Here is a 27,359-nt window from a genome sequence, read left to right on the forward strand (position 1 = left end):
CGCGGCCCCGCCCCTGCCGCCAGGAGGGCGGCCGCGCCCGGCAACAGCCCTCCTGCGGCGCCGGGGCGCCGGCCGCGCTGCGCGCATGCGCGGCCGGCTCCAGCGTGAACCACTCAGGTTCCGGGGCCCGCCAATTCCAGAACCTTCTGGAACGCTCATGCTCGCTGAAGGTCAAAGTTGAGCTGACTTCACTTCCGGGCGGGTAGCCGACCCCGGGAGCCGGCGGGCGCCGCGCAGCGCGGTTCGCGGCGCCCGCCGGGGTGCCAGCCGCCTCCGGAAACGGGACGTGGCCCCGGGGCTGAAAAATAACCGGCGGAATTAAAGCGGGCCGGGGCCGGGGCGGGGGAACGGGCCCCGCCCCGGGGCGGGGCCGCGGGCGCGCATGCGCTGGCGGTGACCTTTCTCACGTGCGCTGCGGCGGCCGGGTCACTCGGTGGCGGGGAGCGCAGCGGCAGTCATGGTGAGCGCCCGCCGCCCGCGCACCGGCCCGGCGTGCCCAGCGGCGCAACGGGGGGAAGGGGGGGGCGGGCGACAGTCCCCGCAGGGCCCGCTAGCGGGCCCGCTTCGCCGCCGGCGCCTCTGAGCAGCCCGCGGCCGCGCCCGGGTGTTTCCTCGGACTGCCGCGGGGCTGGGCTGGGCTGGGCTGAGCCGAGGGAGGGAGGGAGGGAGGTGGCCGGCTCGCGGCGGCGGGCCGCTCCTTGCGGGGGATGTCTGTAGCGGCCCGGTAGCGCCGCAAGGTCACGGGCAGTGCGCAGGGTAGGGAGGGTTAGAGCGGCCGGCGCGGTGGCTGCGGGCCGGGGCTGCGCGGGGGCTGCCCGTGGTTTCCCGGCCGCTTCTGCGAAAGGCTGTCGCCGGCCCTGGGGTACCGGGAGTGTCCCGCGCCGCGGTTCTTCCCTGTGGAGCCTGCGGGGGAAACTGAGACGTTTTGTGCCGCGGTCCTTCTCTGCGGTCGTACGTCTGGCTGCTTCGTCCTGTGAAGCACGGGCCATCTCCAAAAAAAGGCGGTCAGAGACGTTATTTTCACCGAACGAAGATGATCCCAAGCGGCAGGCTTTTCTCTCTGCCGTTTTGCATCACTGTGGTAGTAACGGTAGCTGGAGGGACGCACATCTCTCATGTGCTGTCTTCTGCTCTTCGTGCTCTGCCTGTAATTTTGTTTTCTCCCGATTTTAAAGCCTGTGTGTATATTGGTGCATGTCAGTAAAGGGCGCGTGGATGCCAGGCCTTTGTTTCTAGTTGTTTCTACGAGTGCGGGCTCTGGGTACCTGTCTAGTGGAGCACTACCTCCATGTGACTTGGCAAGTCGCCCTATCTTTCCTTCTAAATCAAAGCAAGTTCCTTCTTCCTGACCACTGCAACTTGTTGGGGTTCGGCGCTTGCATTTATCAGCCAAGCAGCAGTAAGTAGTTGCAGAAAAACCCCAAACCAAAAAAAACCCCAACCCACCCTAACTCTGCTTAAGCAGAGGCAGATACTGAAGCAGTCAAGGTAGAAGTATGCCGACCTCCCTATTTTTAGGAGCTTAAACCTAAAGCTTATTGTAAAGTTGCAGTCTGTGTTTAGGGGTCAATAAAGTAAGAGCACTCTCACATCAGACTTCAAAATTCGGAGGCTGTATGTCGTTATGTGAAATGCTAAGGCTTGCAAGTACCTGAAGAAGACTGACATGGGGTACTTGGCTAGACTTTTGCTTTACTATAAAACAATCTGCTACAGGAATAAAAACACAACTGTCCCAAGAGGTCCCTAATCATCTCAATAAATATGGTTCGTATAATCAATAATTATGCTCTGAGGGTTTGGGATTAAAAGCCTGTGGAGCTTTTCAGCTGGAGGAGGTGGTTGCTCTGTCTGGTGATGGTTTATTCCCCCAGCTGGAGTACATCTTCCTGCAGCTGAACTGTCAGGATTGCCCAGCATCTGCTTGGGTCTTCAGCAATTTCTGATGCAATCAAAGGTGGCATATGTTTGCTACTATTAAAGTCAATGCTAGCAGTTTTCTTAAATGTTAATTTCTCTCAAAAGAGAAATCACTTTGTTTTGGGGTTTGGGGTTGTTTTTTTTTTTTTTACTCTTTTTAATTGCATTTTCGTTGTAATGTGCCTCATGTTACAATATACAATTACTTCCACAGGCAGGAAAAGCATTTAGGAAATTTCTTCCCCTCTTTGATCGTGTTCTGGTTGAACGATGTGCAGCTGAGACAGTAACCAAAGGAGGCATCATGATTCCAGAAAAAGCTCAAGGGAAGGTGCTACAAGCAACAGTAGTAGCAGTTGGATCGGGAGCCAGAGGAAAGGTAAATACCCTGAACCGTAACATTTGGGTAGAATTAGCAATGGTGTGGAGGTAGCTGGAATATTATCATAAGGGATGGTTGCAGTGTAAATGCAGTGATACCTCACGAAAATGGATGATGGCAACAACTGAAGTTGGAAGTACAGGTTCAAAGAGGAGGTAGAAATCTCAAGTTCTCCTGACTGGGTCTGACTTTGAATTCCAGCATTCCTTCCATCATTTGTAAAAGGGAGAATACTTGCCTTTTAAAAATCAGTATTATTTATTGACATTTATAAGCAGCTTTAAACTGCTGGTAATGGTGTGGGTTTTGGTGTTGTTGGGTTTTTGGTTTGGGGGGGGCGTCTGGTGTTTGGGTGTTTGTTTGTTGTGGGGTTTCTTGTTTTTTTCATTTTGATTGGGGTTTTTTTGGGTTTTTTGGGGTTTTTTTAGTTTCAAATATGTGAAGAGTGTTTTGGGGGTTATCTTGTTTCATCACTTCTCAGCCAAAACCTTGGAGGACTGGCAGCTTTCTTTGTTAAAATGATTACATGCCCGAATTTCTGTGACTTGTGAGCAGGGTGGAGTCCCAGAAGTGGCATTTGCTGTCATGTGCTGTGCAAGTATCATTGCAAAGTATCATTGTCCATAGGGATTAGGCTTACTGGACAAAAGAAAAACATGAATCAAAAGAAATAATTTTTTGTTAATTTTGCATGTTGAATACAAGTCTGGGATCATAAAAAAAAGTCAGTCTTCACAAGACTGCCAATGGCTATGGGTTTCAGCATCAGAATGGGTTTTTCCCCACCAGAGTAGTATTCAGTTAGTAGCAATAGTGGAAAACAGGTTAAATTTCAACTAGGGCATGTTGACTCAGACTTTTTCTTTACCATGGGCCCCTCTATACATATCATGCTGGTTTGTGTCAATACCTGCTTTTTAAAGCTTTATATTGTGAAATGGTGCATCAAAGTAACGAAGATGGGAAGGTACTTTTAACTGGCACTTGGATAAATTAGCCTTGGCTATAGAATATGGAAATGGACTTTCTCCCTTCATTTTAGAAGGGGGTTTGATGGTCTGTCACTTAATTTCTTGGGTTTCTTGGGTGGTTTTTTTTCTTTAAGTGAAGGCCTATTCAGTATGTCAAGCAAGGACCTCACAGTTGTATTTACACTCAAAACTAAATTAAAACTACTTATATTCAGAAAATTACTGTAGTTCTGCTGCTTGAATATTGCAGGACTCCCATGCTTGAGAATTGACTGGTGTGCTTTTCTTCCTAGTAAACCTGTATATTCTAGTTCACTATACAATGAAAACACAGAGTAGTTGTGATTTCCTGAATGTTTTATCATTGGGTCATTGTAGTTTGAATTCTATTACATCTGTCTATATTGTGGAAAACTAAGGATTTCTTTTTTTCTTTCAGAATGGTGAGATTCAGCCAGTGAGCGTAAAAGTTGGTGAAAAGGTTTTGCTACCGGAATATGGTGGTACTAAGATTGTACTAGAAGATAAGGTAGGTTTCCAAACTTTGTGAATGCAAATTAAGCTGGTTCCCAAAATGCCATACTGCCAGTGATAAATACTGTAGTTACTTCATAGTGTTAGCAGCATTCAAGGAATGCAGTTGTTCGTATTGAAATGGGAGCAGCTGAATCCAGCCAGCTTCTGGTACCTGTAGTACTTGCTACTTCCACCCCTGCTTAAAAGGAAGTAACCAAGGAAACCTCTGGCCTGACCTTTGCTGAGTGGACAAAGTGGCTCTATATGCCAGTCATGTATTAGACCGAACCCTAAAAGGCTTCGAAATTACTGGAGGTATCCTTGCTTTTGACAGGGAAAGCTTGCAGAACTGTCTTCTGATGGTTCTTGCACTTCCTACTACTAAAAATAGTAATTTGGTAGCTTTCCCGAAGAGTATCTTATGAACAAAAAAGTCTTTTGAAGAAGTCAATATGTAGAGCTAGTTGTGGTTAGCTCACTTTTGATTTCGTACTTCATGACTGTGGTAGCCCTGACTTCAGAACAAGACAGTATTTGCAAAACAACTGAAAAAACAACTGACTTTACAGGTACTAATATTTCTTTTCTTTGCAGGACTACTACTTGTTTAGAGATGGTGACATTCTTGGGAAATACGTGGACTAAACCTGTTGCAGTATCAGTCATCCATTCCACAAAAATGCTGAAATTTTTCTTTCATCATGTAAATAACGTCCTTTGTTTTATAATAAGTAGGCATTGAGTCTCTGAAATAAATTGTGATCTTACTGTAGTGATGGAACACAAATAAAAATAATGTACAGTCAGAAATTAGTTGCTCTTGCTTGAGTTCCATTGAACAGTGAAATTCAGACGACCACCAACCAGCCTTAATTATTCCAAACAACATCATTTTATATCCTTATCTCTGTACTGAGATTGTAAAGGTCTTTACAATAAACTTCTAAAACTATTCTGCTTCTGTCTCAGTTTCTGCTATTGCTCAGTGAAACTGAGTCTCAATTGTGTAATAAACTAATCTCTCTGAAACAATTCAATTTTACTAATACATCATTTTCCCTAAACTTGTATGAAGTTGGGAGATGAGTTTAAAAGGGTTATCGCACAGATGCAGTGATGAAGGGGACTTTCAGCTAGCTCCTTTGCACCTTGAACTTTATCTTAAGATAACACGGGTTTTTAGCTATTGCTAAGGCAAAAGAAGTTAAGACGTGTACACTGGAAGGTTAATGCACACAAACCACCCTGCCACAAATGGCCTGTCCCACAGCAGTCTAAAAGGAGCTTGGTACTAGTCACACCTGTGCTAGAACAAAATCATCCAGTTCACAGATGAAGCAGATAAGAATTACATATCTCTTGCTGAATTTTGCCAATAGAAAACAAGTAACTTCCCTCCAGCAGTTAATCAGTCAGGCAGAATTGGGGCTGATGCTGATCTTAAACGAAATTTCGTTACTGATTACTGTCTCAGGCCAGATCTCCAGCTTTCCTATAACTTAGTAGAGAGCATTTACCTAAGTAATGCTGAAGCAATCAAATTTGCATATTTCTAACCCACCCTGTCTTGCCTTGGAAAAGGATTCACAGTTGTTCATGCAGGAGTACAGAAACCTGCACTTTATACACTGTTCCTAATGATGCTTTCAAAGTTGGTATGCATACATTGATCCAGTGCAGTTTAAGAACATACACTGCCTTAAAATGTTTTGATGTAGTCTTATGTGAAATAAATCAGTATATGACTTACTGCTACTGCAACTTTAATAGCAGTAGCTAAACGGTACTTCTTTCTCATTCTGTTCAAGTTGTTAGGAAATCAGCATTGCTAGATAGATACACTATGAGGCTTATTCTGGAGATACCAGGAAAGGGCTGTAATGAAAAATACCTCAGTAGCTGCAGTGGGGGACTTCAGCTTTGACATATTCTGAAAATATTTTCTGCTGGGGCAGTTTTGGGTCCCTACCCCCAACAGCTAAACTTCAGCACAGAGTTGAGCTGGAGCCACTTCTTTGCCTAGATGCCAACTATCACCCAGCTATTCCATTAGGAGCTACATTTGACAATCCTGGTTGTAATGTCCTTTGCTCCCTATACTTGTGGGGTGTGCTGCTTGTTGGCTGGTTACCACCTACCAGCTTTGGAGCTGTAGGCAAACCAGGCAGAAGTTACACTCTGCAGGTGGTTAAACTCCCACTGAACTATGTGCTAACAGGGAAGATGCTAAATTAAATTAATTCCCTGTGCTAACAGGGAAGATGCTAAATTAAATTAAAAACCAGTATGTTTTGGTATAAAAGCCCTAGTTCTTGAAATCTGCCCTATTGGAGTTTTACTTCAGTATTTACAGCAGTGCACTTTACAGCTGAAACTTAAGATTATCACACTACAAGTATTTTGAAAGACGATTGTGTAATGAACCACAAACTGATTGAGAAGCATTATCTTCCACTAGAGCAAGCATGCCTTTATCTTCCATGATAAGGTAGGTATTCTGGTGTATTCACATACCAAACAGGGGAAGGTATTTAACAGGAGTTACTACGGAACTACACCCCATCTCAATGAGAAAAAGACGGTAGGAATTGACTTCCAACGAGAGAAATGTTTAACATTTCAGCATTTCTTTCAAGAATGTCTTTTAGACACATGAATTACATAGGATCCCCACTCAGCAAAGAATTTACAGTGTTTACAGTTCTTCTGTATGAGGAGCCACTACAATCTGTGGGGGTGTGATCTGCGGGCAGGTGACCTGGAGGTAGCACATATCCCCTTACTACTTGAACTACTTGCCTTCATCCCCAAGCACTGTACTCCTCAGCCAAGGCAGCACCAGTGCACCAGCCCATGCCCCAGCAGGATCACACTGAACTCGCACTGCAGTGCTGCCGAGCGTGCACCACGCAAGACCGTCTCCCCCAACTCTTATCTCTGACCCATGCTTTCAGCCCCAACAGATTTTCAGCAGCTTGATATCATGCTTATTTAACAAAATATTTAGCATGGCTGTATCCACTAGTGTTTACATAACTGATTGAAAACAAAAGTCACATTTTCCTGAAAACCTTCATGGAAATAATTAATTTATGGATGTGTGTGGGGGGGAAAGCATTCCTAGGCCTAATCAAACGGAGGACACGCTTGAACATCTGCTGGATCAACGGACAGAGAACATTTTATTCTTGCACCATGAGGCTATCACTGCAAGCAAGGACAAGGTGACTTACATAGCCAAGGCAATCCATCTGCTGTTCCTGTTTCTTTGTCCATGATGGTATGCCAAATTCTATATCCCTCAGGTTCTATAGAGGAGGACAGAATCAATCACAAATGCTCTTTTCTTTGCTGTGTTGTTCCTGTAGGAATTTAGACTTCTTTATTCCACTGTTTTCTAGACTATTTCAAAGCTTCAATTTTGGCAAAAATGTTACATATTGGCCTACCTGGTTTTGGCAAGGGGATACAGTCCCTCCCAGCCTTTCCTCAGGCTGAGTCACAGGTAAAAGAGATGGACTCCCATCTACTTTTGCTACTTTCCTTTCTTAACATTTCAGAGCAACTTCCGTTAGCAGCAGCTATACTGCTTTCAGAAAAACGTCCTCATTATGTTATCCTGCCGTAGGAAGAAAAGAATGAATCTTCTCCTTACTAGCAGAGAAGAAAGGAAGACCAGGTCCCTGACAGCACAGGAATACTCAGTAAGATTTTGGCCAAATATTCCATTTTTCACTCTTGAAGATCATGAGGCAGTGAGGACCAGGTGAAAACTAAAAAGTGAAATTACTGTTGATCAGATTTTGTTTAAAAACAACTTGAAATCCAATAAAACAAAAATAATGAGCAGCTTTCGGGAATACAGGGTTAATTATCAAGGGGCAACAGGAGAGACCTACAGGCTTTAACACCTTCATTAAGAAACACTGCAGATTGCTTTCCTTTTTCTGCAAACCCACGAGCCAGTTTCAGACTGAACTAGCAGATACATATTTCTCCCTGAGAGGTATTTCTTCACAGCCAGATTTATTTCCATTTTAGAAGCAAGATGTCCATGAAATAAAAGTCAGGGACAAATGGAAATGTCAAATCCCCAACTCGTCTGTGCTTTAGATATCACTTAAACCTTGAATATGATGATAGAAAAAGGAAAAAAAAAGCCCCAAAAAACAACCAACCCAAACCAAACAAAAAAAAAACCAAACAAGCTGCTGAATTTTAAGGGACTTCAACAGCTAGAATTGCTTTTATTTTGGGACTGGCTAATTAAAATATCAATCTCATAAAAAATTAATGTTGGATTACAGCTAATCTAATGAGGTAATAGGAAATTTGTGTACCCTTCATTGTAATGCACCAAGTTCTCCCAACATTATTAACTTTTTCATGGTTTCTTACCCAAAACTGCTCAGTTTCACCACATGACTCAAATAGCTAACATCTCAGGGGCAGGAATGCTGACCAAGAGTAAAAAAGTAACTAATGCAAACTGAACTCAGGTGCCTAAAGTTAGGAATGCCACCTCTGTGTTACAGTGTAACATGAACGGAGCTGCCATTGCTGTCAATATAAACTGCTGGCTAGCTGGGTGTGTGCACTCAGGCAGGAGATGACCCCGTTACCTATTTCTCATTGCTCACACATTGTCCAGTTTTTAGCTCTAACCTAGCCTCCAGAACAAGGCGGGATCCTGGCCATGGCATTGCCCAAGCAAAACAAGTATTCAAAATACAACTTGCTTTCTGGTGGGAAAAACTAATTAGAGATTTTTCAATGCTTTCAATCCAGAAATGTTTCATGTACTCTAATTCTCATTGGGTAGAGGTTTTAACGTGGGGAAGCGCATGTTATTTAGAGCAAATTAATTGACTGAGTGAGGGAAACCACACCTAGCATTCACTCTGTAATGCATTGGAATTAGAGGCAGCATCAGGTACCAGCATTCTCCACTTTTCAGGAAACAATACACAACTGCAACCATGTATTTATTGATTGTATAAGGGGAGGTATCTCATCTTTACCTTGTTGCTCCTTCATGCTCACAGACAGAAGCAATTCACTCTGACTTAGCAATTCTGTACTTCTTCCTACCGTCTATTCCCTAGAAACAGAGCAGTCTCCAAATCATTTTCTTCTCACTCATCCTACAGAAATAATATGAACCGCTCTAGTCTTCCAAAATGTCTGCTGGCTTGGAAGAGGGACCTACTTGTCAGCCAACTATAAGCCAACAGTGCCTTTTTTCCCAAATACAGTCAACACATGTAACACCTGACTTAGTAAACCTTGAAACCCAAGCTAACTCTGTTTTCCATTAGCACACCAGTCTCTGACCTCTGTACACAGAACTCATGAGTCTGGCAATCCTGCCTTTGAAGACCTAGAAAAGCTTCATACCTACTTTGTCTGAAGTGTTTTGCCCCAAATCACTGTTGTTGGGGTTTTTTTTATTCATTATTCTTAGCCTTAACAACCATCTCTCTTCAATATAAGACTTTAAATAAAAATTCACACCCTTATGGTTTATGTTGTACAAAACTGTCCAGACTCAGTTGTGTTGTGCTGAGACTTGTACAGAGCAAGCGAGGGCTGATGTTGTGGGAGAGCATGCACAGTCAGGTGCTGACAGAGGAATATCGATGAAACGGGATGAAATCATTTTCTCAACAACCAGTCAGCTCGTTAATCTCTGGAGACTTCATCTCACAAAACCAACAGCTCTGCTCACTGCTACACCCCTGTCCCCGTAGAAGCGGCCTCGCTGTGCCGCTCACGCTTCCTCGGGCAGGCACCGAGAGACCGGGATGGACAGAAAGTGGCAGGAACCGCCATTAGAACTGTCCCCATCTCCCGGGTGGGGGTGGGGTTGTCCCTCACGAATGTAAGTCTCCCAGGAAAGCTCTGCTTTCGAAGAGGCTGCCCGCACGGCTCTGCGCCACAGAGAGGCCCGAGCAGGCGGGGAAGCGGCCGCCGCCTCCCCGGGCCTCCAGCCCCGCGCGCGCGGGGGACGGCTCTTCCGCGCACCCCCGCGGCCGGGAGAAGGAAGAGCACGTACCCGGGCCGGGGCCGGGGCCGGGGCCGGGGCCCGCCTCGCCGCCCGCCGCCCCTCAGGGCCGCCTCACGTCTCCTCTCGCGAGAAGCGCCACCCCACCCCCGCCGCTGTTCCCGCTCCCCGCCGCGCGGCGGCCGTTGCTCGCCCGTGGCGGTTCCGCTCCGCCCCGCCCCGCCCCTCCCCTCCCCTCGCTCGCTCGCTCCCTCCCTCCCTCCCTCCGGCGGCGGCCGCGGCGGCAGCCGCAGCGCCCGTTCCTCCCCCTCGCCCGCCGCCCCGCCCGGCGCTGCCGCATCCGGGTCCTGGCGCCGCTGTCACTATGGTCATGGCGGAGGGGACGGCAGTGCTGAGGCGGAACAGGCCGGGCACCAAGGCCCAGGTGAGGCGCCGGCCGCGCGGCCCGCGGCCGGCTCGCGGGCGGGGACGGGCAGCGCCGCCGCCGCCGAGGCGCCGGGCCCGGCTGGCCGCCGGGGCGTCGCCGCGGGCCTCGCCGGGCCTGCCGAGGCCCAGCGCTGCCCGCCGGGCCGCCGGGGCGGGCAGACTGCGGCGGCGGGCCCCGCTCCGCGGGATCGCTTTGTTCCCCGCGGCCTGGGCGAGACCCGGCCGCGGGGGAGCGGGCCGGGGCGGGGCGGGCCGTGGCGGCGGCGGCGGCGGCCGCCTTCCCGACGGGGCCGTTGCCTCTGCCGGGCCTTGGGAAAGAGGTCGCTGCGGCACGGGCTCCCCCGCGGCTTTCCGGCGGGGCGAGCGCCGTGCTTCCCTGGGGCTTCCAGGCTCCGGTTGAGGAGCGAAAGTCGTGTGGCGTCCAGCCGCCGCCCGGGCCGAGCCGCGTCCCGCAGCGTGGTGGCTGGCGGCGGCGGCGCGCTCCCCCCGTGTCGGTGCCGGCGGCGAGGGCGAGCACCGCTGTGAAACAACCGGGCGTTAGCCGAGGCAAAAGTGCTGCTTGCCAGATCTCAGGCTTTCTTCGGGCAGGGCTGTTTTTCTAATACTGCCGATGCGTTGCTATTAAAACGCTAAATACCTCATCAGCCGAGTGAGGTCACTCTGTGGCCATACAAATGGACTTCGGTTGGGAGTTGTGCATCGTCAGATAGACGATACCTGGCCTGCTCATCCGGAGACATCAATCATCCTTCCCTTACGTAACCTGCTGTGCTCCTCCCAAAGTGAACCTGGGCTGTTGTCAGATCTTTTCTCTTAATCAAAACGAAACTGACTTATTTCTGGGCTTTCAAGGTCGTCTTGAAAAGGTACATCTCAAACATGTAAGCTACGTTTTTTTAGATTATTTCAGAGATGTAATCTGCTGTGAGGCCTTTATGCAAGACTTTTTCACTCTGCTTTTGTGAGGAGAGCTCGTGGTCCGAAACGGCGCAGTGTATGACATGATGTTGTAGGAGAATGCACCTCTTTTCTCCTCCTGTTCTTTGTCGTAATGTACAGAGGTAAAATTATTACACAACCCTGTAAATCAGTTAATTCTGTATGTGTTTAATCTACGAAGGAAGTGGAACGTTGTGTGCCTTCTGTTTGATAAATTTGGGGTATTCTGAAAAACAGTAAGCTGGACATAGACCTAGATTTGGTCAAATATTATAAAGCATAAAGTTCATGCAAGTTGAAGAATTTTGAGTATAGTGATGCAATCATAGGATTTTTTTTTTGTGGCTGTATTTATAATTTTGGATGACACTGTGGTATAGCTATTCGGTATCTAAATACAATTACTTAATGATATCTCAACACTGGATATTCATGATAGATACTTTCTTTAGAGATGACCGTATTCTCTCAAGAACAGATTGCTAAGTTTCACAGTTGGAACATTTTCATTGAGTCACTGTGTCTACTAGGATGGCGATTGGAGGCTGATGTGCAGTATCTCTGGATAGTAAGAGAGAGCAGCACTAAATTTTAGATGTGAAAAATGCAAAGGAAGAAAACCCATCTGTCTGGGATGATCATAGTTGCAGCAGCTGTGAATTGCTGCAGAACAGTGAAGTACAGCTGGATCTGAGGTGAAACTTCAGGAGGGTTTTATCATTAACCATATTAAACATGGTGGGTTAGCAGAGCTGATAACCATCCAGTTATGCAGCATACTGAGCATACCAAGAGAATGTAGTACCAAGTCAGGCCAACAGTGCATTATATTATCTCAGTTTAGAGAAGATGTGTTCAGTGATGTGTTACTAGTAGAATATATTGGGATTTTTAGTTTTATAACCATTGTATAATGCTACTCTCTACAGACCTCTTTTCTTCCCCATTCTTACATGGTCTAAGATGTGAAATGGGCACTGTATGCAAATATTTAAGAGATACAGGCTATATAGGTGTTACAGCAAGATGTGGGGGAGAGACGATGTTTATAGTATGCCAAGTCACACAGAACTTTCAAGATGTTCTACTATTTTAACATTATGAGCACAAGACCCATTACACCCTGTTCTTGCCAAGATTATGTGCTGCTTCTCTTAAGATGTAGCTTCCTGTAATTGTACAAACTACATCTGTTTCCCTGCATGTTCAAGCTTATTGTAGGTTGTGCGCTTTTCTTCCTCCCCCTCTATTTTTGTTAAACTGGTTTAAACTTTTTCTAACAGGATTTCTACAATTGGCCTGATGAATCCTTTGAAGAAATGGATAGTACATTAGCTGTTCAGCAGGTATTCTTACTTATGTGAAATGTTGCTAATAAGTTCAGTTTCCCAAGTTTTGTATTTTGGTAAAAAGAAAAAAACCCAGAGAACAGGGCATGCTATTTATCTGCTTAGTATGTCGCTGCACAGGAGTGAATTTCATAAGCACCCTACATATATTTAAAAAATTGTAATTATTAATTTTGTATGCAGAAATAACTAGAATTCCCATGTCTAGTTTAAACAAATCAGATATAAGAAAATAGTGGGGTTTCCTGCAGGGTTCTTTTGTTTTGAGATGGATGTTGTAAAAAAGCTGTAAAATTTACCCATTCTTTTACTTTTTCTAATTGAGGAGAGGCATTTTTCAGATCTGGCATTTTTTATAACAATTTTCTTACCCTGCACATGTACTCTTTAACTTTTTAGTCCATCAGTCACTTCTTAAGTAAAGAGAAAAAGTAAGTCCCTCAAAGACGTAATGTCCTAAATATACTGTGTTACTATAATTGCAACAAGATCTAGATTTATTCCCCCCCTCTCCTAGTATATTCAGCAAAACATAAGGGCAGACTGTTCCAACATTGATAAGATCCTTGAACCTCCTGAAGGCCAGGATGAAGGTGTATGGAAGTATGAACATTTAAGGTAAGAATCCATCTTTTGTCAACCTAGTGTCCCGATTCTAAGTTTGTTCATTGATAGTGGTAGTGAGTCTTTTTTAATAAGACAGATCAAAGGTAACTTAAATGAAACTTGATATTTCTGCTATTAAATATTTTTATACTTTGGTATTAATTATTATCTGAATTCCTTGTTCTTTCTAAAGATTTATGGTTCGCTCTGATCTAGTGAGTTTGATGTTTTTTAAGAAAATGTTTGTACCTCAGTTCAAAAGTTGTACTAGCGTGTTTTGAATATGAAAATATAGTCATGAATTTCCATGGCACTTTCTCCTAGTATCATCAGTTCTTCATCTGCACTAATTGAGAATGTGATTTCCAGATGCTCCCAGTGCTTTTTTTGAAACTTGCAGCAAAATAGGCTTTAGCTGGGAAAGCAAGAGTACCTATGTCTTGCAGTTCTTTTTCTAGTTGTAAGGAAACTCAAAACTTTTTGTCCTTCTCTCAGTTTGTTTTATGCAGTATAATAAATATGTTCAGCCTACATGGTTTGTACCTGAAAGTATTTTTCAGTTGTAGTGTAGGTTCACACCCTGTTCATACATATGTAGTAATCCTTTTTTCCTGGCATTACTTTAGTATCCTTGTGTCCTGATTTTTTTTTCCTTTTTCTTTTTTTTTTTTTTTTCTTGTAAGTATGTCTTCTAACTTTATCAAATATGCTTTCAGGTATAAGAATAGTTCTAAGCTACTCCTAGACTTATATATCCTGACTTTTTGCCTCCCGTTTTCTTTTTTTCTCCTCTGGTTGGGAACAGTTCCAATAGACACAGGGAATCCTCAGAAGAGGAAAAAGTACATACAATTGCAAAAGACATTTTAAGAATTTCCAATCCTTTCACAGACACCAAAAATCATTGTAGATTCATAGAAGTGACTTGTCACTAAATACTTGTCACTTTTGGAAAACTTATTGAAGTTTTTCTTGTAGGATGGAGGGGTGAATTCTCTTAAGTTAAAGAATGCACTTTCAGGTACATTCTAGTGAAAACAGTATTTCTAGAAGTCCCACTATAATGATCTGTGGTGGGATATTAGCCACTTGATTGATCCGGAGGAAGTACACCTTAGAAGGATGGAATGATCCAAGCTATATGAATTTAAAACTTGCACTCTTAAGAAAGTAATTTTCTTGAAGTGTTCTTTAATTTTTTTTACCTGTATTTGTGAAATAGCACTTTCTTCCATAACAGAGTTGATATCTTAAATACTTCCACTAACTTATTTGTTAAGCTCAGCCTCTAGTGTCATGTAAGAATTAAAATATAATTGTTTTGCTGAGTAAAAAAAATATGCTGGTGTGAATTCTGTTTCTCTCAACTTGTAGTCCTTCTATAGTGTGTTAATTCCTAGCCTGTTGCCTTTTCAGATGTGACATCAGGTAAAACTATTTGATGGTATTCTTTAACTATGATTTTTTTTCATGGTCTGATGTATTTTTTCCACTTTACAAGAATAATTTCCAAAAATGTTGAGAGATCTGTGAAGAAGATCAGAATGTATAACCTTGCTTTTTATTAGATGTTTCCAGTGGGAAAACAAATTGTTGATTTTGATGCTGCTGTGTTCAAATTTTTTTTAGACAATTCTGCCTTGAGCTCAATGGACTAGCTGTCAAGCTTCAGGTAATTCTTTTCTTGCTATTTTTATGTTGTGTCAGGGAGGAGGCTCTTTTTGTATTGTAAGATGCAGAGTTTGCAGAGCTTTCTTCTAAATTGATACACATAGACTTAAGCAGTGGTTTGAGGTAAGAGTATTTTAGGGTTTTAAAGACTTCTAGCAAAAAACGCTTTTTGGTGGGGAACAAGGCAAGGAAGTGATTTGAAAAGATCAGCTCCTTTTTGCTGTTGCATGGTTTTCATAACTGAACAATTGTTTTAACAGAGTGAATGTCACCCAGACACATGTACTCAGATGACAGCAACTGAACAATGGATTTTTCTTTGTGCAGCTCATAAAACTCCCAAAGAGGTATGGATGTATTTTGGAAAAGTGACCCCATTTATGTAGGATTTTCTTTCACATTTCACGTGTTCATGGGGAGGCCATTATAGCTGGCTGCTTAGTCAAACTGAGAGCTTATGTGGGTTAACAATATCACTTGAGGTTTCCTTCTTTCCCATTCTGTAGAGGTTTACAAAAGAACAGGTTGAGGTAGGAACAAACTGCTTTTTACTGCAGTATTAGAGACTTTGCACATTCCCTTCTTTTCTCCCTTAATTTGTGTTGAGACAGCCTGAAACTCAATGGAAAAAGGTCTTTGTTTAATTGAAAGAAGAGTGCACACTGAGAACAGGCTGTCTTCTTCAAACTTTGGCCTCAATTCATAGCACTAGGCATATAAGCCTGACACTGTGAAAGTGATCACATGTGCACGTTCTTGGGGAAGTTGCTCCTAAAAGGTAGTGGAGTCATAAAAATACTGTATGTTGAGTGGGTTATCAGCATGGCAGTAGCTTGTCTTCCTGAGTGTCCAATTACTTTAAACTTTGTTCAGATCTCCTACTGAACCACTTAATATATCTTTTATTTTTTTTTTGCCTTCAGAAGGTTTTTCTCTGTTGCTATTGGTTATGGTGATAGTGCAGTCTGTCGTATTTATCTTTGTATTTCACCTTCCAGAATAAGGTATTGTTTCTTCTTAACCTTACCCTTTTTGTCCTGTAATTTTGTTTTGTTTTGTTTTTTTTTCATTTCCTGAGATGCCTTGATTTAGCTCTGAAGGCCAGCTTCTTTCCCACTCCCTCCTTTTCACCCTCATCCTCACTCAGTATATTGGCATGCAGCAAGTCTGTTTTACTCAGCTAAACTGGAGAATTTCAGGCTGCTTTTTATCTCTGATCACGCATCGTTCATCTACTGTTTTCTATGTCAATAATAGCTATCAACTAATGGTCAGATAGTGGGTGATGCAACCTTGAACTGCTGACAAAAATGTACAACTGAGAAGTCTTCTTCCTGAAACTGGGGAATCGCAAAATGGACACACATTCCTGCTCTCAGTCTGTCTCAGTTCATCTTTACTTTTTTCTTTCTCCTCTACTTGTACTTGATTGCAGAGCCAGGGCTTGGCTTGTTATACACTTAGCTACACTAATGATTTTGGTTTTCTTTGCCAAGATAAAAAGCATTGATATACTTAGGTGCAGGTTTGGGTTTTTTTGTTTTGGTTGAGTTTTTTTGATAAGGTGTTAATTTAGGCTGTAAAAGAAAGCATCTGGCAACTTAACTCTGTGGGAAACAAATGAGCTGTGAGGGAATGATCGTCCTTTCAGTGTACTTCCAGTATGTGTTCTTACTATATAGCTTTACTTAAGGAAATGCATAAAATTCATTACTCATGCATAATCATATTTCCATAGTAACTTTTTTCTTGAAATAATTTACATGGGTTGTAAAACAGAAGAAAGAAATAGCTCACTTAAGGAGGAAACGTACTTAGACCTTCAGAGAAGCTATGTGAAACTTCTGGGAGTAAAAATGACCAGTGAAGTTAAAAGCATCAGGAAACATAATTAAAATGTTTCTCTTCAAACAAGTTATATGACAGTGTCATGCATGCAGTCATACACGTGCTCACTCACTGTCTATTTTTGTAGTGTCCTGCTATAGACTACACCAGACACACACTTGATGGAGCTGCGTGTCTTCTGAATAGCAATAAATATTTCCCCAGCAGGTAAAAATGCTTTCTCTTGGGAGGAGGGAAGGGAGTAGGTGGCACCTAAACACTTACAAAGCACATTGAAAGGCGTAATGCATTTTTCATGGACTACCATGGAAAATACCAGAAGTCCTGCAGCACGTGTCACTTGATGGTAGGCCTGTTGGCACTTTTAAGCCAAGGAAGAATTCCTACCCATTCAAATAGTTTGCCATTTACTGGAGCTGGCGGGTGCTTTTTAGGTGGAAACTGTTTTACTAGTATCTGTTGGTGTTACGGGGCTTCCATTGGAGTAGTGCCAACCTAAATAACAGGATGGCCTTTAGAGAGATGCAGGGACTCGAACGACTTGAACACTACAGCACTGAAAGCCTCCAGAAGCCAACACCAATCCACTGTGGGACATCAGTGACCAAAACTGAGACAAGAGACTGAGTGTACTGAATGAGCAGCCCACATGTTGGATCATGGAAACCTAAAACTGGAGAAGTCAAAACTGTGCTTCTCTAGGAACCCAGTATTGGCAAGGAGGTACAACGGGAAGGCTTTTTCCCTTTGCCCATCAATGCTAGAAACCAGAAATCCAGCCCTTACCAGAATAACTGATGATGTTTAACTACAGGCAAAACTTTTTTGGTAGTTGGAATACAATTTTTAAATTTGGAGTATGCATCAGTGTTTTTATTTTCCTTCCAAAAATAAGCAATTGCAGACACAGATATCTGCAACACTTAAGTCTAAATTTCACGTGCAATTATATAGTATAGTTTAACAATCAGAATTCATGTCAACATGTATCTTGGTAGTCGTTTCAGTAGACCTGTTTTGTAACCTTTCTCCTGGTGCTTACAGGGTTAGCATAAAGGAATCCTCTGTAGCCAAATTAGGATCAGTGTGCCGAAGGATTTACAGAATATTTTCACATGCTTATTTTCATCACCGGCAGATATTTGATGAATATGAAGTAAGTAGTTTCAAATTACATCTTGAAAGAAGGGCATTTACTGAAGTTACAGTTGTGATGTAATTGTATTACATGTTTTCTTTTAATCCTGCCAGAAGATCTGCATTCAAGTGAAGTATTGATTGTAGTAGATTAGAGTTTTGTAAGAACTGAAAGGCTGTTATACATGCATATATAAAAATGAAAATTAATTTATGTAATTAGTTTACCCAGTTATGGTGTCCCTCATTTGGATGAAAGGTCAGAATTTGAGGTTTTGTACAAACAACTCAAATTCATCTTGTTTTAAAGATTCCTGAATGTATTCAAGCACTTGGTATAGTTAGTACTGCTTATGTATATGTTTCCTATATGTTACACAACAGTTAAGGAATTAAATTGTAAATCTGCAAAGAAACTTGAGTAACTGGTGGCAGCTTGGGCACCTCCAGTAGATTCCAACTTTTTTTTTTTTTAAATGGAAAAGTAGAAATTAATAGATAGAAAGGAGGTAAGCAGTATATGTATATGGAAACCTTTGCCAAATCCCAGTTAAGGTTGCTGAAACAGCTATGGAATGGTTGTGCCCTGTTCTGCTGGGGATGGTGTATGTGGGAGGACTTTCACAATGCCTTAAAACTTTCTTTTGGAGAGTGGATCAGGACTACATTGATATTTGAATATATTCTTGTCTAAGTGCTGTTAAATTCAGCTGTGACTTAAGCCTGAACTTCATTGGGTTTTTTTGTTAATGGCAGTAACTATAAGCAAGCAGTATAGGGAAGATTTAAAAAAAGTAATATAAATTTACCATTTAAGCATTACTACTTCTTTCTAAGGCTTGTAAATCTAATGAGGCAATTACATACAAGCAGGGCTTTTTTCAGTATGTTCTCCTTGATTGTTTAAAATATTCCTCTGTGTATATTGTTTTTTTCCCCTTTTTTCATCTCCAGAATGAAACTTTCTTGTGTCACCGGTTCACTAAGTTTGTGATGAAGTATAATCTGATGTCCAAGGATAACCTGATTGTACCAATTTTGGAGGAAGAAGTGCAAAATTCAGTGTCAGGGGAGAGTGAGGCATGATGGGAATGGCAGTACAGAAGCCTGTACTGAATATAAACAAAACATTAATTATGCACTGTATATATCATTTTAGACACTTCAATCACGTATCCTCATAGCTTTGTTTAGTATACTTTTTGTATGCTGTGTGCATTGCCTTTTAATATGGGAAATACTTTAAGTTATTCATGAGCTGTATATTCATCAATGTGGCACTCATGGTTTTTAAATAAAAGTAGTAGTGTCTGTTTATAATGCCTGTTAATAAAAGAATTTACAGTTCTTTAAAATTGCTGCTAAACAATCATTGAATCACAATCCTGAAGATGTGTCTGATTGGGTGGGAAAAAAGTGAGATTAAGATTTTCACAGCAAGCCATTTTTTAATGCAGTAGCTATATTAAGTCTTAGTTCAAAGATTATCACCTTAAATATATAATTCTGCAGGAAGCTTCTTGCAATGTAGCTTATTCCTAATTTAGCTTTTATTTTTTTAAGATGGCTTTGAAGATATACTTTTGGATGTGCATGTTCGTGTATGCCTATATCCAAATACTAATAGGATCTGTAGTATTAGTAATACCAAAAGGACAATTCCACTATGCTATTGAACATAGATATTCTTGATATACATCTAACTTTCTGGACTTGTTTTTTTGTTAACAGTGGAGGTTTGTGTACAACAGGGGACAGGTTCTGTCCTGTTAAGGCAGACGTCTGCTGTTCTCCAGTCCACAACTTCTCTAAAGAATAACTGTGGCAGAAAAGTCAATGGCTTATACCTGCGCATATTCATGGCAACCGCTTACAGACTGTATCTCGTAAATACTCATGTTACACTACATAACACTACCAGAGTCTTTGCTTGTATTCCTAGTAAAAACATTCTTAAGTACCTGAGATACCGAACCTGATTCTTTGCAAGAGTTAATCATGTTTTCAACATACATTGCTTTGTTTTTCTTCATTCACCTGAATTATATTATTTGACAGAAAGATTTGGATTCATGCTTCTGTTCCCTATCAGATGTTTATTTCAAGTTGTGTTTGCAGATTTGCAATAACTGACAATTTCCATGAGTGCTGCTTAATTGTGTTATGTCTAGAATGATAGAATTAAATATTTTAGAGATGAATATAGCAGACATACTGCTAAGCATACATGAATTCAGGGTCTAAAAGCACTAGCAGTGTTCTTCTGTTAAATGAATTTTGCTTAGCTAAGAAGTTAGCTGGTTGTTTCTCTCTGAGGTTGCCAGGAGCCCTCTTTTTATTTCTTTAAGCAGGTCAGAATGGGCTAACTCACTCCACTAGTTTCTATAATCTATGCTTTGTTTTCTATGTTATATTTACCTGGAAAGAAGGGAGTCCACCTATTTTTAATAAGTCTTTTTTCATAATATACTAAACATGCCTTAAATTCTATTTTTCTTTATATGAATCAAGCACACCTCAAGCAACTGTACCACCTGGATGTAAAGGGAATTTAAACAATGAGAAAATAGACTAAGCTTAAGTACTTCAACAGCTGTATTCTTCAGCAGCTCCTTTTGTCTTATGTTTATTATTGTATGTAATTGTCAGCAGGGTAATTGCATGAGATGTTGTCCGAGTGAAAGTAGCTTTAGTTACTGTCTATACATGTAGCTATAACTTGCCTTGTATAGACTAGGTTACTTGATTTTGGTAAGTTTGTACTGCAGGTAGGAGGGCTGTATTCTGGAGGTAGTAAAATGTATTTAGTTTTGTTACAGTCTGCTCTAGGACCATCCACGGTGTGGTTCTCTTGTACAGTCACTCTGCATGCTTGTATTGGCCGTGGTGACTGAGACAGGCAAAACATGTAACTGGTGTTGCTAATTAAATTTCCTCTACCAAACTGAAGAAAAATGATGTGGTGGTCAGGACTGCATTAAAATTTCAAACCTCTTTTTTCTTCCTCTTATGCTTTAAGAGTTTCACTCCAAAATAAAACTTGGGAAGTTTTAATCCTGTTATTCAGATTTGCACTGTAAAGTTGACTTGCTATACTAAGCTGATTTCATATAAGGCCTAAGTGAAACACTGCTTGTATTTTCCCTTGCTATTGTTTACATGAGTACTACTATGTACACACATGTGCCTGAATGGTACCATAAAACTTCAGTTAGCCTAAGCAAACCATTGATTTGTCTAATAAATATTGACAGGTTTAATTTAGACTCTACATAATAGGGAAACAGAGACTGTCTTTGAATTATATTGTAACAAAACAACAAAAAAAGATAAAATTAAACTGTTTCTTTATCCATACTGCTATATTTTGGCAAGTTATTCTCATTTTTCATGTCATCCAAGAACGCAGGCAACTGAGTGCTTCCAAGACAAAGTTCAGTGCTCTCTCATCTCTGCTACAAGGTGTGCTGAAGTGAAGTTGTACTTCTTTCAAAAATAGAGAAATACAATAGTTATTAGCATCTTGAAGTCAGACCTCAAATTTATACATCTCTCAAATTGGAAAATGCTGGTTCTACAATTAAAAAGTAAGGGAGATCTAGAAGAGGACCTTCCAGATACCAAAATAAGCACATTATGACAGCACGTCACAGATGCAAGGGTGTATTGTAAGCAAAGGATAACTTTCAAATGACTTTCTCCTTAGGCACTGAGGTTTTTCCTGATGTTTGGCTTAGCATATCTTGCAACAAGTCAGCCACAATGTTTTTGCTACTTTCAAGATTCTAATTCTCTCAGATGTTGTCAAGGTTTTTCTGCTTGAACAGATCAGAGCATGTCACCAGACCAGTTCCTCTAAACCACTTTGTCTCTTTCAGGTTATGCCTACCTGAAGTCAGGAATGTTCACTTCTTTAATTCATACCAGTTGTCTAAATTCTGATGCAGGAATTTGGCTTAGAAAAATCTAAATCCTAACTAACACTATTCTCTGAATTAAGCCATAGGGAATTGACAAGACAACAACCTAACACTTTTTACCTTCAAAAGGTTAATATACTAAGAACAAGGAAAACCGGATCAGCTTTTAATAGATGCCAGTAAGTCTAACAAGCTTTGCCTTGTGAGCTGTACAGATGTACAGGCAAGACTGCAAAAAAGTAATTCTAGCTTGAGGAAAGGTAACATTGATCTAACCCACGTAAAGTCAGGGTGCGACAAATGTAATAAAGAAACTGGTAGCTGATTTGTTAAGTGCTTTTAATGGTGAGAAGCTTCCTATCAGAACTATAGAAAAGATCTTGGCTTTACAAAAAAAAAAAAGTATTTTACAGACCAGAAACAGCGAAGTTAAGCAGCAGTTTATTGCAATTGACCAGGTATGTAAATAAATTTTTCTGACAATTATGAGCTGGGCACAACATTTTTTTTTTTTTTACAGTGGATAGTGTCTTCCTGCTTGTAAACTCTAGAAAAGTATTTCCTCTCCAAACAAAAGTATAAACAGTCTTTTGCAGAGGTTCATGAACAGCATCGATTGCCTTCTATCTCTTCTTTCTAATAGTTGCAGGGCATTTCTGCTGTCATACAGGTAAGGGACTTTTCTATTACATTTCAGACACACAGGCTCCTAACTGAAGCCCTGTTATTGAATAAATAAGTGTACTTACTTTTTTTGCCAGAAAATGCATTCATGCTTTTAAGTTTGATTTGCAATTCTTCCAATAAAAAGATGAGTATGTAAAATACATTCTGGTAAAATGAAAACTGAACAGAGTTTGTGTGTGTGTGTATGTAGATATAATAGGAGCATATAAAAAAAAATCTTGCCAGAGTTACTCTTTCTGACAGCTCTTCTGATTTACAAACTTAGTTTAATTAACAGACAGTGCTCATCACAACCTTAATAAAGGCGTACCTTAATGCTCTGGTTTGTGTAAGCCCAGGTGATAAAACAAGTAGCCTAAATTGGAATCTCCTACACCCAAAACACACCCTCCCCTTCTCACTTTTCCAAATAAGATATAGTTGGCTTTCAGAATTTTTAACTACAAAGAACAGAATAGAAGATTTTCTGTAGTTTGTTTTAGAAGCATTTTCAATTACTTGTTTCAGCATCCATGCCCTAGGAAGACAGGTGGTTTATTCTGTGTTCTTCAATTAGTGTGTGAAGTCAGATGATTCTTGCACAGTCCTCACACAGGCTGAGCAAGCAAGTTACTCTCCCTGATTTCTGAAAGAAAGCCTTGCAGCACAAGAACACTCTCACAGCTACATGCCCACCAGGGCTGAAGCACTGGTGCTTACAATGACCTAAAGAACAGGATAAGCATGCAGTCAGTCAGACCAGCTTTCAGAATCTCCCAACAGTTTCTGGTTCAGTGACTCTCAGAGAGAATAGGGTGATGTTTTTCCTTTCAGGAATTTTTCAGTCACTTTTTAAATCCATCTAGTTTTATACGCAGCATCCTGCAGCAAGGAATTCTCCAGTTAGCTGGGTAGATACCATGATTTGTTTCAAAGCTGCTACTTACCACTTCCATGATTCCCTCCAGTTCTTGTATCAAAAAAAAGAATGCTGAGGAATACCCTCTCCATGGCACTCACTTTACAGATCTCTATCTTGGCTCCTGTCAGGTTGAATTTTTTTTTCAGGTGAAGAACTGTATTTTGTTTATTTTTTCCTAGTACAGAGCCTACATGTAGCCCTGTGAGGTGAAAGGGAAACAATCTAGTTTAATGTTCCTGCAGCAGGGGCAACTTAACATACTGTGAAGCAAATGGCATTAAAAAACCCCAGCTGTCCTTAACTATATAGGAATTGCTGAGTGGCTTCAGAGGAAACAATTTAGCATATTTACACTGAATTAAAAAGACTAGAAAGAAATTCAGAGGTTTGCAGCACAGTCAACACCTGTGAGATTCAAGAGCAAGGACCAAAGCGCAGTTAAAACTGGGCTACTTAAAAGCAATATAGCTTTATTTCATTTTAAGAAGAAAAACCTTTCTTGCTAAAAGTGGGGATATTCTAAAGTGTACCTGTGGACATCCAGAGCATACTCTATTTCTATCCTTGTTCCAAAACAGAATCTCCCTTGTGTACATCCCATTAATTGTAAGGGGAAAAGTTATTTTAAAAAGACACTAATTTATTTGAATTTTCTGCATTCTCAACAGCTGATATGACAAGATCTCAGTTAAAAGTTAAACAATTCTCTTTATCCAATTAATGTATTCTAGAAAGATTAACTGCGTGCTATTTATTACTTTATATATTGTAACTTATTTAAATAGTTGTAGTTCAGTTTTGCTTTAGGGTTCACTACTATTAACCATCTTAAGCAGGGCTACTGCTTTATAAAAGGTAATTTCTTTGATATACTTTAAATGCTTTAACTTGGAATATTCAGAATTGCTAGTTTTTTTGACCAATTTTTGCTGGTTTTACAGATTTGACTTGTATGGAGAACCACCAGTAGTTAAAAAATTAAGCACACACATGACAGTTTTAGATAACTCATGAAAAATACTTTTAAAAGTAGAGCAACATATTCCAAGTTGCACAAGACCAGCTGTTACCCCATTTTTAATATGCTAGAGTTACTTGGCTTTCTGCCAGAGACAGATGTAACATGTATTTTCATAATTTTTTTCACATCTGTGTACCATGGAGGAGATCCCTGCTAACTGCATGACGATGACTGCTGCTCACAGAATAGTGGGCTGCATGAGAAAGCAGCGGTTGGGTCAGGTTCTGTGGGGAACACCACCCCAGCCCAGCCCTCTCCCTATTAGTGGGGTGATCCTCCTCCACGTGGTGCCCCCAGACAGAGAATGAACACGAGGTTTGTGCCCCACATCTGTGACCTTGAGGTGCTGGTGGGAAAGCAGGGAGAGAAGCCTTGGCAAGAATGGATTTCTTACCGTGCCTACTATCACAGGTACTCCTGCGCTCCCATCGCTCCCTGTGGTGCGTGCAGTCCTCCTCCTGCCCTACTGGCACGTATTTGGCTCTTAAAACAGTCACCATTCAAACTATTTTGCCAGGCTGCCAGCATTTTTCCTAAGAAATTAAAGTGAGAAAATAGAAGCTGCCTTTTTCAACAATGTGCAACAGGAAAAAAGAAGTTGAAGGAATGTCTCTGGCTCCAGGGCTGTGGAATTTTTTTTCAAAAAAGCCACAAACCTGCTACAAACAGTTGTTAGAGCTGCTCTTCCAGAGTGAAAAATAAACAACAAGCCTGCCTACAACAATTTCATAATGAAATTGGGAAGCAGCTCCAAAGCAGTAATCATTTCAAGCTCCCACTGTGACAATCATGCAAGTAGAAAGGGTTTCCCTTACCCCCCACCTTGTAAAAATAAATTGAAACAGCACTAAGGCTTTGTACTACTTTTGCTGTCATAGCAGGTGTAACCTTTTTTCTTTCAGGAGTTACTTTTTGCTTATTGAAATAAGCAGCTTCTGCCAATGTTCTTTCTGCACAGCTCCCTGCCACCCAGATCGCAGTCTGACTTCCACCATCCTGGTCATCTCCTGGGGTGTTCGTTTGGAGTCAATTATTGGTGTTCCTGTCACTGCATTAATTTGCCCACTGAGTTTAGCGCCAGCATCTACCACTGTGGACAGGGAGACTCCCATGGCAGCTGGTGGGATACCACCCCGGGGGAGTGGGGTGGTGTAGTTAAATGTATTCACAACATTTCTCTCAGTGTTTGCAGTACAACACGCGCAGACAGGTATCAAAATGCCTGGGTGATGTGCGTGCTGTACTGTAAACATTGAGCAAAGTGTTGTGAATACATTTGCTCAGTTCTGTTCTGATTTCTCATTTTGACCATATTATTTTCCATTAGCTTAAGTATGACGAATATTTATAGTTTTTGCTTCTAAAACTAACTGAAAAACGCAATTTTTAGTTACAATCACATTTACCTTCTGGAGATGGATTTGTATTCAGCTTCTCCTCTGTAAAATGTAATTTCAAGACAGCAGCATAAAAATAATTCCTGTTCATGCCTCTCCCCACAGAACCCTGCCAGTGTTAACCTCCCTTAATGCAAGCAGCTCCTCCCCACAGTGAGGATGGAAGCACAGCAACTTCATCCTGTACTCTGAACATCCTTTCTGGTATTTGATGCAGTTGAATACTTTTTACCCAGTATGAGATATATTTAGCTGAGAAATTTTTTATATATACATAAGCATATTTGTATAGTCTATGATCTAATATTGCCTATTAAGTTTAGCCTACTTCTTCCTCCTATGTATTATCACCATCATTGTGCACCTTGCTGTCAATGCTTCTTAGTGAGTTTCTCAAACTACTTTTTCGTAGACTGCAAGTTATCTTTCAGGGGGGTGAGTGGTTCTTCATTTCCACTCATGAGTAAATTATGAATACATCATTATACAAGCTATATGCTCAGATAGCTTTTGGCTTAGATGTACAAGGAACCCTGGTAAAAAACCTGCATAGGAGAAATTATATTACAGGAACAAGTGTCTGCCTACAGCCTCCAGAGGTTTTCTGCACATACCAAGTCTGAATGTAGCTTACATTATTAACACTCTAGTGTAAGACTTAACATTTCTCTAGGCTTTTGAATTTATGCAAGGCAAGTAAAGTGAAAATTACATTAAAACTTAACAACAGCCAGACAGTTTGTTTTCCCCACCAGTATTTACAATGCCCTTTAAAGACAAAACACACTCCTCCAGCTTGTGGAAAATACTAAACATCCTCATTCCTTTCTCTCTTACACAATTCAAACTGTCACTGTTTTGCAGCATTTGCTTCCTTGCTTGTCAAAAGCATTAACAAGTTAGCAGAGTCATGTAGTTGCTCTATTAGAGAGAGACAGAAAACCAAATTATTTTGCAGTAGTATTATTACTACAGTAGGATTAACACAACAAAGAAACAGCCAAAAATATAAAATTAATCTGGGAAAAGTCATAGGATTATACCAATGCATTTAAAGTAGTATGTTTGTTTGTTTGTTTTTTAACATTTGTGTGAATTATGTACATGTCCATCTGATGCAGTTACTTACTTTATCACATACATGTGACCTGAGTGACTCCATCTTCCTGGTCAAATTGTCCATCATCCAGTTCCCTTAATACTCCATCACTGCTACTGAATCCTGGAAAGCCTCCATACTGGGAAGATCCCTCCTTGATCCAACATTGTTTAGATGGAGATAGGTGAAACTCATCAGGTGGTTGTCCAATTTCTACAGGGCGAGAAGTAGCTGTGTCTAATCCAACACTTCTGCTAGAGACTTTGCCTTTTTCCTCCCCAATAACTTGTCTTAAGGATTTCCTCTGAAATACAAGAGGATGTTTAAATGTTAGCTTATTTAGGGGGAAAAAAAAAAAAAAAAGTCAAACACTTTGCAATGAGTCATACATGAGTTTAATGCTGGCTGCATTTTAACCTAAGGCAGCATTTCACACTCTGGTTTAAACTATGAACTCCTCTGGAGAAAAAACCTCCGACAGATACAGTTTTGTTCTCTATAAATACATTTTAAGACAGACAAAGAAGATTCAGGACATAGTCAAGATTCAAGAAAGCACAAATGA

At 41.3% G+C, this 27,359-nt stretch overlaps 2 protein-coding genes across 12 annotated transcripts in view; one reads left to right on the top strand and one right to left on the bottom strand.

Moving 5' to 3' along the window:
- Window positions 1–225: 225 nt before the first annotated feature.
- Window positions 226–21,126, top strand: LOC142031144 (MOB-like protein phocein). Of its 7 annotated transcripts, none has more exons than XM_075028077.1 (9): window positions 226–460; window positions 2,135–2,299; window positions 12,442–12,504; window positions 13,025–13,125; window positions 14,743–14,785; window positions 15,045–15,131; window positions 16,760–16,839; window positions 17,677–17,788; window positions 18,724–21,126. In XM_075028077.1, the coding sequence occupies exons 1-9, from the start codon at window positions 458–460 to the stop codon at window positions 18,853–18,855; spliced, it is 786 nt and encodes a 261-aa protein (XP_074884178.1). In that variant the 5' UTR covers window positions 226–457; the 3' UTR covers window positions 18,856–21,126. The 7 variants fall into 7 exon arrangements, with proteins under 7 accessions (XP_074884178.1, XP_074884177.1, XP_074884171.1 ...); XM_075028074.1 differs by lacking the exons at window positions 226–460; window positions 2,135–2,299 and adding exons at window positions 10,488–11,085; window positions 11,689–11,853; XM_075028070.1 differs by lacking the exons at window positions 226–460; window positions 2,135–2,299 and adding an exon at window positions 10,048–10,217.
- Window positions 21,127–22,108: 982 nt separating this feature from the next.
- Window positions 22,109–27,359, bottom strand: part of RFTN2 (raftlin family member 2) — a 50,425-nt gene continuing 45,174 nt past the window's right edge. For 4 of the 5 annotated variants that reach the window (XM_075028061.1, XM_075028060.1, XM_075028064.1 and 1 more), the window contains one exon: window positions 22,109–27,098. In XM_075028061.1, the coding sequence (XP_074884162.1) occupies window positions 26,829–27,098 (270 nt within the window). In that variant the 3' untranslated portion in view covers window positions 22,109–26,828. The remainder of the gene's footprint in view (window positions 27,099–27,359) is intronic. The other variant, XM_075028062.1, reaches the window with a different exon arrangement.

Source organism: Buteo buteo, chromosome 5 (assembly GCF_964188355.1).
Source record: "Buteo buteo chromosome 5, bButBut1.hap1.1, whole genome shotgun sequence".
Classification (NCBI taxonomy): domain Eukaryota; kingdom Metazoa; phylum Chordata; class Aves; order Accipitriformes; family Accipitridae; genus Buteo; species Buteo buteo.